At 36.1% G+C, this 16,043-nt stretch overlaps 1 protein-coding gene across 4 annotated transcripts in view; it reads right to left on the bottom strand.

The window, feature by feature from the left end:
* dlg5a (discs, large homolog 5a (Drosophila)) overlaps positions 1 to 16,043 on the bottom strand; it is an 84,881-nt gene that overhangs the window by 55,635 nt on the left and 13,203 nt on the right. For 3 of the 4 annotated variants that reach the window (XM_051651279.1, XM_051651282.1, XM_051651281.1), the window contains exons 2-5: positions 7,340 to 7,408; positions 5,099 to 5,261; positions 4,091 to 4,234; positions 309 to 492 (exon numbers count right to left, since the gene is read on the bottom strand). In XM_051651279.1, the coding sequence (XP_051507239.1) occupies positions 309 to 492; positions 4,091 to 4,234; positions 5,099 to 5,261; positions 7,340 to 7,408 (560 nt within the window). The remainder of the gene's footprint in view (positions 1 to 308; positions 493 to 4,090; positions 4,235 to 5,098; positions 5,262 to 7,339; positions 7,409 to 16,043) is intronic. The other variant, XM_051651280.1, reaches the window with a different exon arrangement.

Below are 16,043 nucleotides of genomic sequence, written 5' to 3'. Positions count from 1 at the left end.
TGTAACATAAGGCCTGTTTCACACCACAAAAGTATGCAGCATATCTGTATTTTGGTGCCCATATTAACAGTGCTGCAAAGCAGATATTTCAGCACTGAGCCTATTTTTACTGCATGCAGCTTGCTGAACTCAAAAAAATATTTAGAGCAATATAAGTTTTTATGAAACAACACAAAATAATGGAGTGGACTAGTTATCCATTGTAGGGGATAAAAAGATGTATGTTGGGCTGGATGCATGCTACACAGTGAAATAGCTGTGTGTGGTGTGAAATAGGCCTTAGTGCACCTGCAATGTAAAACCGGTACCTCTTGTTGCTGTAGTCTCATGTCAGCCACTTCTCTCTGATCTTCAGAGTGAAGCCTCCTGAGCTCCTCACAGCTCTGCTTCAGATGGTTGTGTTCCCGAATCAGCTTAGCGTTATCTAATTTCAGAACCTCCATCTCTTCCTTCATCTGAGACTGATCACTCAGGAGACGACTGTGCTGCATCCTGAAATACAAACACCCAGAATAAGCACTAACAAATTAACTTGTGCACATATTACGCAACATTATTACAACCCATGAGAGTCAGTATCACACTGCAATTCGGTCTGGGAAATGCTTCACTTTTATGGGTGTTACAGACGTAACTCTTGTTTAAACAATTAATAAAACTCAGAACGTTAGCTCCATATAAGACACTAAACAGTGACTCTGTTACAACTGCCTAAACATGCATAATTTAAAGCCATCGTTACGGCATAAAAGTACACTCGCAACATGAAGGAAGGTAGTATGATTATGTTGCCTTCTAAGATATCCTGTTTTGGCCAAATTCTACAGCAGCGTTGGATGCATGTTTTGCAATGAAGGTAAACTCATAATGGATTGGTGACATGACTAATGAAAAAATAAACAGATCCAGAGATGACAAAGTTGCTAAATAAGGACTATAATGACTGTGATTCATTAAGTATGGAAACTTCAAAATTACCGCTTGAGGTATGAATGTGGCTACGTTCACACCACAGCTGAAAGTAGCCCAAATCTAATTTTTTCACTCACATGTGACACAGATCTGTTAATTGGATGACCATGTGAACAGCTAAAGAAGCTTTGAATCTGACATTTTTAAATCTAATCTGGGCCACTTTGGCTGTGTTTACATGTTTTCGCCTTTTTTGCCAAATTAATTACAATCGTGTGCAATTCTGTCTACTTTTGAAAATATGACAAGGCCATTCAAAACAAGAAGGTGAACCATGGCGCTCATAAGTGAAAGCGATCGGTAGTGGAATCATTCAAGTTTGGGCGGGAGATTAATATAAACACAGATATCAGATACGAGTCATGTCTTCAGTGAACGTAAACAGGCGGGACAAAAATCGGATATGGTCAAAAGATCATATCTGTGCATTAAGCCTGGCATATGTGGAAATAAATCGGATACGAATCTGATTTTTTCCAATGTGCCTTAAGTGTGAACAGCCAGGTCACATTTACATCAATCGAACTCAACATTCGTCATTTGTGCACTTAAACTTTTAATTTTTAAGTGTTTAAAACTTTTAAATTGCGAGTCATATATTTTCTAGTTAATGTATTAATTTCTTTTTTTAAGGAAATAAAAAAACATGAAAGGCTCAACAGCTGGGTTCAGCGACTCATTTGGACTACAAGTAGTAAAATATGCACATAAAAACTTAGATTTATGTAAGTGCTCTACTCATGTCACTCACAAAGAAAACACCAGTGTCTGATATGGGCTACATTTAAAATGTCATTTGAACAACCTTACAAAAAAAATCAGATTTGAGCAGAAAATCAGATTTAGGTCACATTCAGCTGCAGTGTGCACGTAGCTTGTGTGCAATTTATTTTGTGGAACAAAACATGAAATTATCTTCAAGTAATGTTTTCGACAGAACGTTTTCTTATTTAAAATAGCAAACTACCATTATGAAAACCCATCGAAAATTCCAAAGGGCAAGCATGGCTCGAAAATACTGAGAATACTGGCCGATTAATATCCAAAATCACCCAATACCAGAAAATGTAAACGGTTAATATCGGACGAGAAACAATATGCTCACAATATATTGCGCATCCCCAGTAACATGCATGGCTGAGAATGGTTTTATGTGTGTGTGCTATAATCACACGCTGTTGAGGGAATGCAGAATACTGGATTAATCCCTCGTCAACTCAATATTCCATCTCTGCGTAGACGTTCGTGCCCAACAGAGATGTGGACAGGAGGGCATGTGTCCTTAAAGCATAATCAGATTACAGCCGCTGCACATCTGTGTATGGAGGGACTCTATAATGTTGGTGTGTGGATGACAGCACATTGGCAAACATGGATAAGTCAGAGACAATAGAGCAGAACAAACTTCCTTGTGTACACTTTCTAACATACTGCCAGCTGGTTTAGATAACGAGGCTACATTAAACCAATGTCATTTAAATTAATGAGATAAGACATATGAGTTTCTTCCTTGTTTCTTTGACTGTTTTTCCCCTAAGGATGTTTATTGTTAAACATTACACAATCTCAGCATGAATACATTTGCTTTTCTTTACCCTTTGCTTTCTTTTAAATAACACTAAAACTCCAAAAATGCATTAGGCCCATAAATATTACAACATTAATTCAGCTGCAGAATGAAGTGCTCATCTGTGCTCTTCAGACATTTAATAAAGCCATAATAAGCCTGCAGATGATGCAAGCACTAATTAAAAACTGTGCTATTCCCTCAGCAGATGGCTTTCAGCATTAAGCATCTCTGTCTGAGAGAGACACTGGCTGAACAGCAACATACCCCTTTTCCACCAAAACGGGTGTTCGGCCATGGGATCTGTGAATCTCTCTCACAACCGGCATGTGTTTCCACTGACTACACTATGTTACCAGATTGTCACGGCCCTCGTTTTGTATTACTTTTATAGTTTTGAGAACATAATATATGATAGAAAAAGCATCTTTATGCCATCACAAGCTGCTTTTGATGCAATAATCAGCATTTATTTAAAATACATTACAAATCAGATTTATAGAAATCAATTCACTCATATGATATTTGCAAAATAAATGATTTTACTTTAGACAAATGGGGGGGGGGGGGGGTTGGGGAATACATTGTACTGTAGACAGCTTTGTTGAATGTAATGGGAGTAATCTAGTTTTAAAGTTCACCCAAAAATTCCAATTCTCTCATCATTTACTCACCCTCATGCCATCCCACATGTACATGACTTTGTCTTCTGCTGAACACAAATGAAGATTTTTAGAAGAATATTTCACCTCTGTAGGTCCATTCAATGCAAGTGAATGGGTGCCAACAATCTGACACTCCAAAAAGCACATAAAGGCATCATAAAAGTAATCCATATGACTCCAGTGTTTTAATCAATTTCTTCAAAAGCGATATTATTGGTGTGGTTGAGAAACAGATAAATATTCAAGTCCATTTTTGCTAGAAATTCTCCTCCAATAATGTCCCTGGCGATATGCATGAAGAATGCGAATCACCAAAAACACAAGAAGAAGAATGTGAAAGTTAAAGTGGAGATTGACTGAGCAGGGAGGAGAATTTATGGTAAAAAGGGCTTAAATATTGAGCTGTTCCTCACCCACACCTATCATATCGCTTCAGAATACAGATTACTTTTTTGCTGACTTTTTGGGGCTTCAAAATATTGGCACCCATTCACTTGCATTGTATGGAACAAAAGAGTTGAGATATTCTTCTAAAAATCTTCATGTGTTCTGCAGACGAATGAAAGTCATACACATCTGGGATGGCATGAGGGTGAGTAAATGATGAGAGAATTTTCATTTTTCGGGTGAACTATCCCTTTAAGTAGTAACCAAGCTTTGTTTTGTGTTTGTCTTTTCAGACTGAGTTGGTGGTTGTTCTAAAAACTTAAATAGGCGCAGACATTATCCCACTCCCTGGGCCTCTGTCACGAGCAGTTCCTGGTTCGAGATTTTTTTTAGCAGGTTTAGCAAGGTCAGTCCTGAGCCAATTTTTCCAGAACCTAATGCAGAGGCAACATGCAGAACAGGGCTACAGGCCGAGCAATGGTGCGTTTTCTGTACTCACTGATAGTAGTCGGCTTCTTTCACGGCCTCCTCACACCTCTTCAGAGTCTTGGTGTGCTGGTTCTGCAGGGACTGCAGGTCTGCCATGGCCTTCATGCACTGCGTTTTCAGACGCTCGTAGTCATGACCAGGTTTGGAATTTGGCCTTTTGGAGACAAGAGCACTACATCACCACTGTGGCCCTGTGTCTGCAAGGGCGTCTAAATGTTTACTCTGATAACAGATCCCTTTGCATCTGAAACTCAAGCTCTACGCCATTACAAACCAGGATGAAATTACTGAAATACTTTGAGAAGGGCATTTACAGTCAGTTCATGCATGAAAAGGATTTATTTTCTGTTTTAAAGTTAACGTAAAATCAAAACGTACTCTTTCTTAGGCTTTGTTGTCGCTCTACCCAATTATGATTTGTTTTTCAAATACAATCTTTAGGACGATCTTTAATCAAATTGGATTCATCATGATATGAGATGTCCATTATGACATCTCGCTGTGTTGTTGAACTCATGAGGTGCATCAGACATAAGCATATGAGAGATTACTGTTTTTACACATTCGTGCAAAAAGTTGCATCTGAAACTGTTCACACGTTCATTCATGCACCATTCATTACATAGTGAATGCCACATGGGAGCCTAAAAAAGTGAATTCAGGCACAGCTGTCCACTACTGAGCTTTGCGTATGACATTACAATCATGCTGCGTTCCGAGTGTCATAAAATACTACTTGAAATCAGACCTGACCATTCAAAATGCTTTGCATTTCCAAAGATCTGAATTACATATGGATGATATTGTTATTTCAAGGAAAAATATAGCTCAAACAACTTTCCTTTTTGGCTGACGTCACCAATGCCTCTTATTTTTTCAACCACCCCTGCCTAACCCTAAAACTACCCCTAAGCCATCCCTTATTAAGCCTGTAAGGCTGATCAAGCAGGGCACCTTGCATACTTTGTGAAAAATTGCTTAATGCACATTTACGGCTCTATATTTTTAACCAAGGTACCTGCAGTCATCGAAGGTAGTGCCAGGTGAGGCGAGTGCCAAGCGCTTGCGGAGCTCGTCCCGTTCCCTGGTGACTTGTCTCAGCTGGAACAGGATGGTGTCCAGGTTCTCACTGGCTGGCCGGGTGTCACTGAGTACAGGTGGAGGTGATGAGGCTTTGGTACCTGCAACAGTGAGCACGTCACCGGAGCAAAGGCAAGCTCACCCAGCAATAATGCAGGACAGCATATCTATTAATTTATCATTTAAAACCTTACATTTATTTATTTATTTGATCTTGAAAAGTGCATTTGTGCTAACTCTCTTTAAAAATAAATTCCACTTGGTTTGATATTTTATTATCTAATGCAAAGTCTCCAAATACTTTAAGGGGTCATTATATAATAATAAATCAGGGAATAGTACTATTTTAGGGCCAGGAGATTAAGATCTATGTATGCAGTAGCAAAATTATCATTGTAAAAAAAACATTTTTAGCAAATAACATGTCCTTATACAACAAACAGGCTAAGACCTAAAATGAAATCTGACCTTTAAAGCTCGGCTGTATTAAAAAAATGCTAGGGCAAAACAAAGCTGCATAAATAATTGAAAAAAAATGTGAAAATGCTTGAGGTCACAAATGGCAGACATTCTGAGCACTTTATGTAAATGATGATCTTTTGGGATCAGCAGCAACTAAAATTCCACTAAAAATATTTTGGTCTCGAACAATCTGCTTCAAATATTCAGAGAATGATTTCAGTTTTACACAGCAACAAAGAGGATAATCTCCATTAAAGATAAAATTGGGCAGAGAATATGTTAAGATGTCATTTCATTGTCTTTCTAGGGATTTATTAGGAGGAGGTTAGAGCTTTCTTAATAAACAGCATCATGACCTACTTCTTTGCAGGGGTCCCCCACCTTTTGACCTATGATTTTCCTTTACTTCCCCAACTGTTCATAATTACAAGCATTCCAAAAAACCATTGTATAGCGATTACACTACCAAAAAGCAATTTCTAGCCAATTAAACATTTTAAAACGTGAACATTGCTTGAAAAAATTAAATGAAGTTTTTAGGTTTTACTAGTTTCCATGACTTTTCCAGGCCTGAAAATCACAGTTTTAAAAGTTACAGTAAAAAAAGGACTTGGTGTAAATAGTTTTGCAGCAAAATATATATTATATATTTTTTGGGATTTTCTCCCCTTTTCTCCCCAATTTGGTTTGCCCAATTCCCAATGCGCTCTAAGTCCTCGTGGTGGCGTAGTGACTCGCCTCAATGCGGGTGGCGGAGGACGAATCTCAGTTGCCTCCGCGTCTGAGACCGTCAATCCGCACATCTTATCATGTGGCTTGTTGAGCGCGCTACCGCGAAGACATAGCGCGTGTGGAGGCTTCACGCTATTCTACGCAGCATCCGTGCACAACTCACCACGCGCCCTACTGAGAGCGAGAACCACATCATAGCGACCACGAGGTGGTTAACCCATGTGACTCTACCCTCCCTAGCAACCGGGCCAATTTGGTTGCTTAGGAGACCTGGCTGAAGTCACTCAGCACGCCCTGGATTCGAACTCACGACTCCAGGGATGGTAGTAAGCGCCAATACTCGCTGAGCTACCCAGGCGCCCTGCAAAATACTTTTTAATTTCTTTGGGACTTTTCACCATTTTATGGACAGGGACAGTCATAGAGGAGACAGGAAATGATATGGAGAAGGGGAGGGGACGGGATCGGGAAATGACACGAGTTGGATTCGCACTGGGCTCATGTACATAAGCACCACTGTGCAATGTGTTGGATTATGTGCACTACCTGCCAGGCCACGTAACAACCTTTGCGAATATTTAATACTTTCATGTCAAGTCACATCAGACTTGTCGTAAACAGTCCTTAAGCAAAGTTACCTACTCCATATCAACCCAATCACACAGACATTGCTTCTCTCACAGACCCAAACAGGCAGCGAGAATTATGGGTATCTTTGGCACAACTTTCTGGTCCCTTTAGAAACCGCTATGTGAAACTGCCAACTCATTTGGACAGCAGTCAGGCTCAGAGCACATTCTCCACTGGCAACAGACCAGGAGAACAGAGCCTGGCCTCCAAACACCCGCCATCACAATTCATCTGAGCCTTCAGTCTGATTTGTGCCCGTTAGAGTCACTTAAATGCATCAAACACACCCAAGCAGAACACATCATCACTATTATGGGCCGATGACAATGTTTGCAAGGTGTCATCTCTGACATACCGACACTGCTGAGGGAACTGCTGCTCTCAGAGTCTGATGGCATCGTAGACAGAATGCTGTAGGTAGACCCTGCAGAGGAGAGAAAACACCATTAATAACTCAACACTGATGTTTACAGGTCTTTAAAAAAAAAAAAATGCTCAACACTAGCAGAAAGGCAACACTTCAGAAAATATAAAATAATTAATCTGTAACTTTTTCAAATTCAACTTTTTCAAAACTCCTGAATATACAAACAAGTATGAATGAAGAAGAGGAAGGGAATAATTGAATCTTTGAGATAATTTGCAGCTCTTCCACTGCAGGGCTCCTCCCTTTTAATGAGCAGTGTGTGTGGTGACAAGGACATGGTTCATTATCACAGGCCTCCAGCACACACACTGAACCCCAGCCAGAGAAGATGACAGCCGCTGGATCTTCCTTCGCTCTCTTATCACATCAGCTGACACACAATTCTGCTTCTGAGGAGCAGCTTCAGTAGTTGACTTTAATGATTTCCTTAGACTGAAATAACTTCAGGGTTGAGACTATTGGAGAGCAAGCACTACACTTGTAATTGTGGGGGGGGGGGGGGGTGTTTGATGGAATAAATAGATAAATGTCTGATATCTTCTAGGAGTCCTGTGAGACTGTATAGGAAGTAGGCTTCAGACACAGACAACTTTGAAATGAATCATGGCTTTCAATGCACTAAGAACAAAAGTTAACCTGCAGCGAGGGGTTGAATTAGAGCAGCATTTCTCAACTTGTCTCGCTTTAGGAAAAGTGGCAAAAGTACAAAAAAATTCAAACGTGAAATAATGTAGCGCAACTATGAACTAAATTATCAACATCACATAAGCTGAATGTGAAAAAAAAATTGGACAAATTTGTAAATGTATAAACAACAGCAGAAGTGTGATTTACCAACATAACACATGGAACGAACACTGGGATAAATATCATATTAGCATTAGCCATATAATAAAGCGGCAGAAGAATTTGCTGCAGAATGTAGAGTTTGATTGGACATTCAGGCAACAACGGCACACTGAAGCACACTGGAGGTTAAGTTATTCACTAAGTAGGGAGCATCCTGTAGCTTTCCTATGCAAGTGCATTCACTCCAAACTTCTGACCAAAAGTTCAGTTTCAGGCTGCAGATGATGTTTGCATCACTCAACATGGTATACATTATAATGACAATGGTAATCAGTGCATAGATTCAGCATTCATAATGCAAAATTTTATTTTAACATGGTTAGCAGTGAATGGACGATGCTGGCCATTACTTGTATCAGAATTATTTATGATATTATTTCTATTATTTATTTATTGTTCATATAATTATTTCTGATTGGTAAAATGCATCAGCGCTGGCCATCACTTGTTTGTTTGACAGTGCAAAGAGAGAACATTCAGATTTTATCACGGTAGTTAAAAACATTGTAACAAAGTCAAATCAAGTCAAATAATTTTTATTTGTATCGTTTTTTTTTTATTTGTGCTTTTCCCCAATACACATTGTTCCAAAGAAGCTTTACAGAAATATACAGAAACATAAATAATTTGAAAAAAAGAAATAAAAATCTGACTTTATATAGCTTGCTATTATTTAAAATTTCACAACTTAGCCCTGCTGTCCCCATATGAGGACATCAATTTATAGGAAAACTATTGGCTTATATATATATATATATATATATATATATATATATATATATATATATATATATATATATATATATATATATATATATTTTTTTTTTTTTTTTTTTTTTTTTTGCATGTTTATTAGGTGAAGTTATTGAGCTACACCATTAAGATTGACTTGGGCCAGTAAAGGATTTATCTGGAATGGAGCGAAGATAAACATCGACCACAATTATCCTCCAGAAATTGCAATTGAGCACAGAAAATATTCAGAGGTTAACAAAGTTCTAAAACACAGTAACATTCCCTTCAAAACATTATTTCCTGCAAGGCTTCTGATAAACTACTAGTATGTCATGGATGTGTATCAATCTGCTGAGGAAGCAATGAAAGATTTCTGCAAGGAAATATCAGGTCACTGTAATTAAATCTCCTGAATCACTGATGGAAATGTATACAACGTCTAACCTGGCAAAAAATACCCAGAAACAAGAGGAAGACAAGACATCCAGATCTAAGCTTCAAGGAAAAGCTCCAAACTTTGAAACGTGTTGCAGTCTCGGATTAAATAGGATAAAATGAAAACAAAAGACATTGGACTTTTAAGGTCAGTCGATAATTACAGGTCAGTTATGAAATTGCTTTTTTTTTTTTTTTTTTTTTGCTTCAAAAGTTTTTTTAGAATTATAAATATTTTGTCAGTGACGGACTATAATAATGACTGTTTTCTGGATATGGCTTGGCTTTTTAAGGACCCTCCTCTCAATAGGAGAGATTGAGGTTTACCCTTTAGAGTTGAATATCCACCTATAGGCTCTAAAAAAGGTCCAATACAAAAGGACCATAGTGGGAGTCATTATAATCCATTTTTTTCTTTTTCTCTTTGGATGTATTATTGTTATTGTATGTTGCTTGTTACGTTGGAACGCCATTGATTTCCGCCGTATTAAGGGAGATGTTAATAAATACACATTATGACAAAGGGATATGTTATACGGGTGTAAAAAAGATCAAATTAGAATAACTTCATTTAATGTTAATGGAATTCATAATCCTATTAAACTAACTAAAATATTATCAAAACTAAAAAAAAAGAACAAACCCGAATTGCATTTCTACAGGAAACTCACCTGTCTGAACCAGAACATGGTAAATTAAACAAGATGTGCTTTAAATTTGTTTTCTCCTCATCTCATAGTTCATGGCGTAAAAGAGTCGTCGCTATATACATTTTAAGTAGTGTAAATTATGAACATAATACAGAATTAAAAGATAAGGAAGTCAGCTTTATTATGATAAATGGGAAAATAGATGGGTATCCAATAATGTTATTAAAACTATATGCCCCACCTGGAAGCTAAATTAATTTCTTTAAAATTATTTTTGATATGATAGTATCTGAAACTAATGGTGTACTTGTTTGTGGGGTGGTTTAGATATACGTTGAAATCCTAAATTAGATTCTTCTAAATGCACGAATCAGATGCCTATATTAAAGAAGATCAATTATTTGATGCAAGATATTGTAATTATAGATGTTTGGAGGGACTTGTTTCCAACTAGCTGAGATTATACCTTTTATTCTTATCCACATGCAGTCTTTTATTTTTTTATGAAAGATAGACATAGAATAAAAGATTGTGAAATAGGCACTATGGATATTTCAGATCATGCTCCTATATCAGTGCTTTTAAATTTAGTTGAACAACAAAAATAATTCTTATTGGAAATTAAAGTCTAGTATATTAAAAAATCCTCAAGTAGATAGGACTTGAGATAGGATTTAATCAATATATAGAACAAAATGATAATGGAGAAATATCTCTATTATTATTATGGGATGCATGTAAAGCAGTGATGCGAGGAAAGATTATTGCAATCTCCTGTTTCTTGAAAAAGTAAAAGCAGTTGCAATTACAAGAACTCCAGATCCAACGAAAACAGTTAGAACAAGAACATAAGTGAAATATGAGGCATGATACTCTTCAAAAAAATAAATAAATAAATAAATAAATAAAAAATGAAATAGATAATTTACGTTCACAAGAGACAGAAAAGAATCTAAAATGTTTTAATTATAAACATTATGAGGTGGTATGCAAATACACAAAAGTTTTAGCAAGAAAATTCAGAAAACAAGAGGCAGAGAGTTTAACCAAAATTAAAAATGTTCATTGTAAATTATATCCTATCGAAAAATATCTGAAACATATTATAGACAACTATAGCTAACCCTAACCCACATGATCAAGATGATGATTTAATACTCTTTGTTTGTACAAAAAAACAAAAAAAAAATAATTGGCAGTTGTGGTTGCCATAATAATTATGTAAAAAATACAGTAAAAATTTAAACAACTTTAAAGAACAACCTGTAAATTGTACAGTGTAAAACTTACAGTAAAAAAAAACAAAACAAAAAAAACATAAACTTGATATTAACCTTCTGAAACTGTAAAAATCTGCTTTTTACTTAAGGTATTGTTAAAGGTGCAGTATGTCAGATTCAGAAACCCTTGTTATTAATGACACCTGTGGCCGTTAAGTGAACTGCAGCCAGCTACCTGTTGCTCGTGCTCATGCACACACTCCATAGGGACGCGAGCATCGGCCAAAACAATGACGTAACGTACAAAGAGACAACGTGATCCACCGGCATCATGCTGACAGATGAGGTAGCATAATTAAAATTACACAGTTATGATTGTTTTACTACAAACTATACTCCTACTCAGGTTATAAATTAAACAAAAATCCCAACTATTAGTTTATAATTATAATCCTCCTTTAAATATTAAACATGAATATAGTTTTGATTGGCAGAGAGAATCAATTAAATATCTTGGTGTTCATTTATGTAAAAATGTAAAAAAAAACCTTAGGTCTACCAATTATGATATCTTAAATGCTAAACTAAAGATAGATTTAGCCAGATGGAAATTAGTTTCTTTTTTAAGTTTTGGGTCAAGAGTTGAGTCAGTAAAAATGAATATATTACCTAGACTTTTGTATTTGTTTCAGACCTCACCTGTTGATATTTCTAATAAGCTATTTGCAGAATGGGATAAACTTCTCACATTATTTGTGGCAAGGTAAAAAACCTAGGATCAAATATAAAACACTTCAACTGCAAAAGAAAGGAGGAATTACCTCACTTTTAGGACTATTTTAATGCTGCACAGATAAGACCTTTTTATGTTGGTTTAACAACAAGTATATGGCACAATGGAAAGATATCAAGGTTTCATTAACTGATAATATACCAATTCAAGCAATGATAGCAGATAAAATGTTGAGTACGTTTATCAGATAAATATAACCCGTGGATCTCTCAAAGCGTGGGATGATGTAAAAAACATGGACTACAAGCAGAAGAAAAGTTGTTAAGATGGTGTTCATATGCCTCTGTCTTTACTCCGAATATATTAGATAACCGATTTAAAATGTGGGTTACCAAAGATATGAGTGATGGTGAATTACAAGATTTTCAAACTCTTAAAAATATTTTTGAATTGTAACAAGGGGACTTCTATAGATATTTACAAATAAGATATTATTATAATCAAAACATTTTAATAACAGTAACAGATAAAAGAAGAATACAATAATGAATATGTTATGTCATACAAATCATGTCATGTAACAAAGTATTTCTAGGTTATATAATCATTTCAAACATCAAAATAAAATTTCAAAGTATATAAAAGAAATATGGGAGTAGGAAGGTAATTTAATTTTATCTGATGAAAAGTGGAAAAACATGTGTTATAACCATGACAGACAACTTCATCTCAGAGTTGGAGGGAATTTTGTTGTAAATATCTGATCCATTATTTTACTACACCAGCCCAGAAAAAACACTTTTCAAAAGATGTTGGAGACAGTATGGGTACACAAATGCTAATTATCATGATATTTTTTGGAGTTGTAATATAATTCAATCCTTTTGGCAGGATGTCCAAAAAACTATAGAAAGAGTATTGGATCTTACAATTCCTATGAAGTTTGAGATACTTTATTTGGGCTTAATAGCCCCAAATATTGGGTTAACGGGTCATCAATATCTATTTAGAATACTGTTAACTGCATCTAAGAAAGTAATTACGAAGAAATGGCTACAGCCTAAGACACAAACTATGCAAGAATTTATAGAAGTTATGAATTATATTTTTGTAACAGAAAAAGTTATTTTCTCTAAAATAAAAATAAAAAAATATTGGTCAAGATGGATTGAATATAGTACTCCTACTGATATATCTTCTTTGTAAAATACATAATATATTGTGAACTTTTATCTTTTTACCACTGTGAGTAAAGAAACAGATAAATACAGATCTAAACCAAAACCAACTAAGCTACTGTACAGCGTTCCTCCTCCTCACTTGTAAACAGCGTTGCTCTTCCGTCTGTGACTCGCGTGCCTCAGTTCTCATGCGTTTCAAATGCCAGTGCAATTACGTCACACGTGCATGTGTGAAGCATGATTTAAAAAAAAAAAAAAAAAGTACTTAAATATTTATCTTTTTGCACCTAAAGTGATATACACGCTTTAGAAGATATTAATTTAACCACTGGAGTCATATGGATGACTTTTATGCTGACTGTCTGTGAGTTTTGGAGCTTCAAAAATCTACTAAAAAATATATATATCTATATATATTATTATGCAAATTACGCAAATATTTGCGCACAGGCACATTTGGCAAGATTTGTGTTGGAGAGATTTTAAAACAATAGCAATAACCCTTTCGTGTCTTCATGCATGAAGTAGGTCAGACATGCCATGCTTTGCCCTGGGCATCTTTTGTGTTTGTTTGTTCCCTGCTCTGCATACACTTTGTCCAACAGTTGTTTCAGGCAACTAGATGATCAAACCCCCAACAACCCCCCAGCAAGCATCACAAATACGGGATGACATGCACTGCTATGACAAATTAAGTTGAATTTTTAATCCTGCCATACGTCTACGAATTCACAGGCAGAGAATGAACATGCACGGTGTCCCTTCCTGAAAAATGAACCTAAGAAAGTCTTACACTGAGACAAAAGCTAAAGGCTGAAGCTTAATAATAGATTAACGCAAGAGCTTTTGTTCAAGCATTCATCCAAAAAACACATTTATCCTTGAGCTTTGACAACCTAGCACAATCTGTTTGTATGGGGGTTGATCTTCAAATCACAAGATCTTATTTGACCCTGTTAATCTATTCAAACATTATAGAGTTTTTAAATCTTCAGGTTCTTAAAGTGTTATAGGTTTGTCCTGTTCATGATGCTGAGCCAGCAGTGAGGGCTGCTAAAGATTGAGTCTAATAATAAATGATTCTGTTTACCCACAATTCAGCTCTAAATCAAACTGACTTTGGCGACGCTTTTGTTGCAGGATTCACTGCTGTTTGATTAAATGTGGACTGAGCTCAGCTCTAAGACGATCCAGTACAAGCTGACAGTCAGACAGCAATGCGCCTCAGGAGAAGACACATCACACCTCACAGCCTTTGTTCAGGTAGCTCGATGAGGCCGCATGGCAAGGCTGTGGCACAGGGGGCAACGTTCAGAAGAACCAACCAATCAGGGCTTAGAGATGGTCATGTGACATGACAGTGTTTACAGTTGGTTTGGTGCTGTGGTTAGGAAAGCCACTTTAAAAATGTAGTGTGTCAAGCCACAAACTACTCAGAGCTGAATAAAGCCAAGCAACAGTAAAGAACCATTATGAAAAAGTAGTCAAGTTAAAAGTAGCTAACTACAAAAAAGATATTTGGGGCAATATCGAAGCTATATGAGTGGGCAATATCTTTGAAATTGAATTAACATTTCATTTTAATATGTAAACATAAACAAATACAACATACTTGTGATTTTCGCAAAACCAGTCAAGAAAATGTTCTGGTCATTTAACCCCAGATTAATCATGAAATGCTATTTTCTTATCATTTAATTATCTTCCCTGAGATCCACTGATAATGTTATAAAAGGTTTTAGCGCTAAAATAGTCATAGTCTTGTAATAAATTATCATTTTCCACCCTGTTTTTTGCCCTCTTTCTGAAAAGCTTGGTTTGGGCCACAACGGCTCTTTTAAACTTCAATGTAAATGCCCACTGTTCTGACTGGCTAATATTGTGCAGCCCCTTCAAATTCAGCCATATTCAAAGCTCAATCGAAAGAGAATGAACAAGCTCTCCACAACATTATAAAATGAAATTTCAGGGTTTACACACAATGCACATCCAACGCATTGCATCTGAATGTATCAAAGTACTCAAGCACATCAGCACCATAACTATCAAACAGTCATAACAAATGAAATATTCATGAATTAAACTGTTTACTTCCTGTTTTGCAGTCAAGTGTTTTAACTGCCCCATTCTTCAATAAAAGTCCCTTTGCAAAGCTTGAATCGTATTATGACTGGTTCAAAAGCAGTCCATGCACATACATAGTCCATAGCACAATGAACAGACAAACACACATAACTGCACGCCAGTGGGCGAGGCCAAGGGTGCGATGACATGTTCTGGGGATGACATGTCTCTTTCAATAGAGTGGGAACTATAAATGCTCTTTTTAGACTGGGGAGGGAGTTTTGAGTTCTGAAATGTACAGTATGTTTTTCTAGTACAGTTAACTTTTATGTCTAAATAAAGGAAATTTATATTTTCCATTTCATGACCCCTTTAATATTTTATATTATAAATGCATGAAATTCATTACTTTACAATCATTATATTATAAAATACATTTTAGAATATATAAAAATATGTATTTCACATAAGGCACAACTTGTGAATGAAGGAAAAATAATACCATGGCAAATGGAACATTTATGCAGAAAAAAAAAATGCAGTTTTGTAAAAAAAAAAAAAAAAAAAATATTGGCAAAAAGACTGGAAAATCCCCAGGAATCATGTTCTCCCCCTTTGTGATAGAACTCAAATCATTAAAAAAAAAAAAAAAAAAAAAAAAACACACACACACACACACACACACACACACACACACACACACACACACACACACACACACACACACACACACACCTAAACTATTCATTTTCTACTGTTTTGCAC

The sequence above is a fragment of the Myxocyprinus asiaticus genome, chromosome 23 (genome assembly GCF_019703515.2).
Source record: "Myxocyprinus asiaticus isolate MX2 ecotype Aquarium Trade chromosome 23, UBuf_Myxa_2, whole genome shotgun sequence".
Classification (NCBI taxonomy): Eukaryota; Metazoa; Chordata; class Actinopteri; order Cypriniformes; family Catostomidae; genus Myxocyprinus; species Myxocyprinus asiaticus.
Note: the sequence above shows the minus strand (reverse complement) of the source record. Positions and strands in the feature narration are given on the sequence as shown.